This window comes from Dasypus novemcinctus, chromosome 14, assembly GCF_030445035.2.
Source record: "Dasypus novemcinctus isolate mDasNov1 chromosome 14, mDasNov1.1.hap2, whole genome shotgun sequence".
NCBI lineage: Eukaryota > Metazoa > Chordata > Mammalia > Cingulata > Dasypodidae > Dasypus > Dasypus novemcinctus.
The window spans coordinates 106,511,402-106,516,506 of record NC_080686.1 but is presented as its reverse complement, the minus strand read 5'-3'; the positions used below and the strand labels follow the sequence as shown (position 1 = coordinate 106,516,506).

The window sequence follows — 5,105 nt, the reverse complement described above, 5'->3', positions numbered from 1 at the left end:
TCCCACCCCGCCCACCCCTGAGCTCAGCCCCCAGCTCCTGCACCCACCCTGCCCTGCCACACGCACGTGGCCAAGTCCTGCTCACCCTTTAGGGGGCCCAGGCAGGTGCTACCTCCTCCTCAGAGGCTGGCCTGAGCCCCCAGGTTTGGCCCCAGCCCCTGCCACGTGGGCCACGGGCCTCGGCTCCCTCACCTGTCCACACCTGCTCACGAGCACCTGCTTGCTTGTGTCACCCGTGGGGCTGTTTTGTTCACCAGCAGCGCACGGTTGCTCAAGTAGAATGTGTGGGGTGAATTCTGGGATGGCGAAGGGGTTTGGGAAGGAGGCTCAAAGGGAGTCGTTGGTTTTTTATTTTTTATTTCAAAATAGCATTTTTATTACATAAAAAAAAAAATGTTTAAAAAATCCAACAAAACCAGAGATACAGAAATAGTTTCCTGGTCACCGTGGGCTCCACCTGCCCTGGCCCCCAGGAGCTGGCTGGAGGCAGCAGGTGGGGTGCTGGGTGCAGGGCAGTGGGGGGCAGGCCACTGGGGTGTCCGCTTGTGTCCAGGTCCAGGGCCCGAGGCTGAAAGATGGACTGAGCCTCGGCACAGGGAAGACGGAGGCCCTGGGAGCAACAATGGACTCCCCAGAGGCCCTGGGCTCGGCCCCTGGCATCGGCCACAGCTTATTTCCACGGCCCACTCCCTGCGCCAGGCCTAGGGCCAGCAGGCAGTCAGCTCTCCGGCCATAGCCACAGTCCATTGCCGGGACATAGCAGTGACGCCAGTGGGTCCATCCTGTCCTGGGGCTCACAACTCCCCATATATATGTCCGTTTGGAGGTGGGTCCCAGAGAGAGGCAGCATCATGCCCAGAGCCACACAGCAGATCCAAGGGAAGGTGGAACCCCAGCTCCTGGCCCCGAGTTCTGCTGCTCCGGGGGGCTCCAGAGGCTGGGCCCACTCCTACCTGATGAGGTAAGCGCCCCAGAGGCCAAGAGCCAGCAGCCCCCAGCTGGCGCTGCGGCTCGCTGCACTGTTGCAGAGATCCGTGTTGCAGCAGGAGGCCCTGGAGAAAGGCGTGCTCTCTTCGATGCCAGGACAGGTGTAAGCACAGGACTTGATGACCACTGTTTGCTTGTCTGGGGAACCTGGAAAATGCAGAGTGAAGGCCACTTATTGCAACCTGTGAAAGCCTCTCCCTGCCCCTCTTGGCAAGCCCAGGCCTCCCAACGATCTACCCTGACCATTTGGCATTATTCTCCCATCCTACCAGGGACTCACAGCAAGAGGCAGGTGGGGTCAGGGCTGAGAGATGACCAGGATCAGGGCTCAGGGTATGTCCAGGATCAGGGCTCAGTGTGTCATCTATGCTAACAGTGTGTCCAGGATCAGGGCTTAGTGTGTCATCTATGCTCAGGGTGTGTCCAGGGTCAGGGCTCTGTGTGTGATCAAAACGCAGCATGTGTCGAGGTCAGGGCTCAGCATGTGTCCAGGGACAGGGCTCAGTGTGTAATCAGAGCTCAGCATGTGTTCAGGGTCAGGGTTCAGTATGGGATCAGGGCTTAGCAAGTGTCAGGATCAGGGCTCTGTGTGGGATGAGGACTCAGTGTGGCATTAGGGCTCAGGGTGGGATCAAGGCTCAGCATGTGTCCAGGGTGATGGCTCTGTGGGATGAGGGCTCAGTGTGGGATGAGGGCTCAGTGTGGGATCAGGGCTCAGCATGTGTCCAGGGTCAGGGATCAGTATGGGATCAGGGCTCAGCATGTGTCCAGGATCAGGGCTCTGTGTGGGATCAGGGCTCAGCATGTGCCCAGGGTCAGGGCTCAGGCTCCCACCCATGCCTCCTCTCCTCCCTCTTCCTCTCTGAGCATCTCCTGGACTGGCTCGTTCACTCCTCACGACCCTAGGACAGAGGTGATGTCCTGCTTCCCACGTTGGAGGTGAGGACCCCGAGGACCAGCCAGGTCCTGGCTCCTGGAGCACTGGGCTGAGGGTCCGCTGGCAATTGTCCCTGCCTGGATCTGAACTGGGGTCTCTGCAGCCCCCTCTGGTCTCGCTGTCGCTCCTTCCCCCTGCCTAGGGACAGAGGGGACCCCGCCCGCCCAGGGGAGGCGCTCACCGGTCCACGTGGTCAGGCAGTAGCGGGCATCGGCTTTGCAGGATGTGGCCTGGAAGCAATTCCCCAGCGCCACGCACTCGTGGCATTGCAGCGCCTGAGCTGGGGGAGGCGTGGGCAGCGTGTCCAGACCAGCCCGCTCCAGCCACACCGCGCAGGAGGGGCCCCTGCAGCCCCCGGGGGCTCCCCACACCCAGGCCCGGCCGTGGCGCTCTTCCACAGGTGCCTAGACTTGGCTGGGACCAAGAGAGGCAGCTCGGACATGGGCAGGCCCTGTTCCCCGGGAGGACCCCCGGCCTACCAGCACCTCTTCCTGGGGGAGGACCCTGAGTTCTGTGCAGCCAGAGGCCCAGATTCGGGTGGGAGACCTTGACTGAGGGGGCTCGAGCAGGGCCTCGGCCCCAGTGGCTCCCCAAGAACCCCCCAGGCACCCCTGGACTGTGCAAACACAACAGCAGATGAAGCAGCATCTGGGTGAACTAGGAAGAGGGGTGGACAGCCCGGCCAGGCGGGACGCCGCGGTGCCCCTCCCGGCCTTGTGACCTCGGCTGGGCCTGGGCAGCAGGGGCAGGGGCAGGCTGTGCAGAGGGCCATCCCACCTGGTCAGTCAGAGATCTCGGGGCCCCAGGGACACAGGGCCGGGAGGCGCGTGGGCTCACCTGGCCAGGCCAGCAGGAGCAGCAGCAGCAGCTGGAGCAGGCAGGTCCTCATCGCTGGGGCAGGTGTGCAGGCAGGTGCTCGGGTCCAGCACCAGGTGTGTGGCTCTGGCCGCCCCGCCGTGTTTATAGGGCAGCCTCAGTCGTTGCTGGGTGGGGCGGCGGCTTCTCCATCCAAACATGTGTCGTCACCGTGGCGTGGCGCAGCCAGAGGCGTAACGCCCCTGGGGTCCCCCACCCTGCTCCTGAGGTGGCCCAGACAGCCCTGCCTCACCTCCCTGCTTCCCCCCGGCCACCCAGTCCCCTTCCCTCCCAGGGCCATCCATGCTCGCCAGGCACAGCGCAGGGAGGAGCCAGCTCGGCGTCCCAGGCAGGGTAGAAAGGAGTCACTTAAACGTATTTGGGGAGGGCACTGAGAGGCGCCATGGGTGAAGCCTGAGCTGCAGGAGGGCGGGTTTTGCTGTCTTACTCCTCACTGTAGCCGGGGGCCTGGGGGGGCTGGGATGCAGGAGGCCTCCGGGACAGTTTAGCGGGGCTGGGGTTGGGGGTCGTCAAGAGGAGGTGATGCCGGAGACGCTGTGACCGTGGGCTGCCCTGGTGTTTCGTGCCACTAAGAATGAAGAGGCGCCACCAGTTAGCTGGTGGGCCCCTGCAGTAAGCAAAACGCAGCCCAATTTTACAGACCTAAAAACAAGAGAAGATGTGGGCGTGATCAGTGCAGGAGGGCGGAGCCTGGAGGGGGTGTGTCAGGGGTAGGAGCAGTGGAGGGGGGCTGCCTCCCGGTGGGGTGGCAGCTGATGAGTCTGCAGATGAGGGAGTCGCCCCCCACCTGGCGCTGAGACCGGCTGGGCCCAAATGATGGACCGAGGCCTCGAGACCCAGGACTCCTGGGGATCCCACCACTGAAGGCCAGGGGTGGTCGAGAACCCCCTCAATCCGGGGAGTGCAGACCACCAGGGTGGGCAGAGCTTCCCCCAGGGCTGTGCAGGACCGTGTGCGGCGCCCAGGCACGTGAGCAGCTCATCCGCTTTGTTCCAGTCTCCAGCTTCACCACCCGGGCATACAGTCGGCGCTCTGTGAGCAAATCCTCGTACCTCCCAGGACACTCACCGCCTGGGTCTGAGGCCTGCACCCAGCGGTCGTGCCTCGCGCTGGAGAAATGCTGCCCAGCCCAGCCTCGCTGTCCCTTTCTCACCCCCGTGGATAGGCCGGCTCCCCACTGGCGAGTGGGATCAGGACGGCCGTCGTCCCTGATGTGTCCCCAGCCCTGGACACCACCTGCTGGGAGGCGCTGCTCCCCTACCCCGTCCTAGGCCCTCGCTGGACCAGCCCGACAAGCCCCTCCCGTGGGCTTAGGAGAAAGGAGTCCTGGGGGAGCTCCTCACCCTGAAGGGTGGGCAGGACTGGGGGGCGGAGGGTGCTGGGCCCAGGGATCCCCGGAAGGGGCTTCGTTTAAGGCTCTGTCTCCACTAAACACATCAACGTACATGTCTGCATGTCCTGGTGCCACCGGGAAAAGCGCCAGCGGCTGGGGACTTGGGACACCGGGGACGCTCTCCCCTGCTCCGGAAGCCCGAGGTGCAGTCCCGGTGGCCGCTCCCCCAGAGCCCTCTCCCCCCTCATCGGCGGTGGCCGGCGTCCTCGGCCTTAGCCGCAGCTCCTCGGCTCTGCCCTGGACACGCGGCCGCGCCCCGGGTGCCCTGCTCCAGGGTCCCTCTTCCAATGAGGACACTCCTCCTCGGTCCGGCCTCGGGGGTCAGAACTTCAGGACTCTGTTTTTGAAAAAGGTCCCATTTATGGGGCGTGGTCTTGAACACGGCTTTTGGGGAGACGCAGTTCACCCCATAACGGTGCAGGAACCCCGGGCTGTGCCGGCGCAGCTGACAAGGCCCCAGGGGCGCGTTTTCCTCCCCATTTTATGGCCCAGGAAGCGGAGGCCCCGGGAGGGCGGCCGCGGGCCGCGGGGTGGGGGCTGCGGGGGTCCCGGGGCGGCTCCGCGGCTCCTCCCCTGCCCTGGACGCTGACCGGGGCCCGCCCGGAGGAGGGGACGTCTGGTCGGGATTCCCGGGAACCTGCGGGCGCGTCACGGAGGAGGAGCCCCTCCCCGTGCCTCGCTGGGGCAGGGCAGGGCGCCCACCGCGGGGACCCGGCTCCGCAGGCCCCGCCCCCGGCCCCACCTCCTCGCCAGGGAGGGGGCGGCTCCCAGGGCCCGGCCGGGCGGGGCTTCCCCGGCTCTGTCTGGTCTCCTGGCGGGGGGCGCGCCCGCGTCCTGTGCCCCGCACCTGCTGACAAGGGAGCTGGGGACCCCGCCCTGCGCGCGGCCTGGGCTCCGGGAATGCTTGTCTCG

General features: G+C 65.3%; 1 protein-coding gene across 1 annotated transcript; it reads right to left on the bottom strand.

Moving 5' to 3' along the window:
- Positions 1-422: 422 nt before the first annotated feature.
- On the bottom strand, positions 423-2,912 carry LOC101436576 (lymphocyte antigen 6D-like). Its single transcript, XM_004477035.3, has 3 exons — positions 2,762-2,912; positions 2,106-2,204; positions 423-1,134 (listed from the first exon to the last, which is right to left on the bottom strand). The coding sequence occupies exons 1-3, from the start codon at positions 2,811-2,813 to the stop codon at positions 950-952; spliced, it is 336 nt and encodes a 111-aa protein (XP_004477092.1). The 5' UTR covers positions 2,814-2,912; the 3' UTR covers positions 423-949.
- Positions 2,913-5,105: the final 2,193 nt, after the last annotated feature.

What these genes read in the sequence shown, in the direction of transcription:
- LOC101436576 (XM_004477035.3), bottom strand. Translation starts at nt 2,813, where the DNA reads ATGAGGACCTGCCTGCTCCAGCTGCTGCTGCTGCTCCTGCTGGCCTGG. An exon ending in GCTCCTGCTGGCCTGGCCAG is followed by an intron (nt 2,205 to 2,761) that starts GTGAGCCCACGC and finishes CGCCTCCCCCAG; the next exon opens with CTCAGGCGCTGCAATGCCAC. An exon ending in CTGCCTGACCACGTGGACCG is followed by an intron (nt 1,135 to 2,105) that starts GTGAGCGCCTCC and finishes TGCATTTTCCAG; the next exon opens with GTTCCCCAGACAAGCAAACA.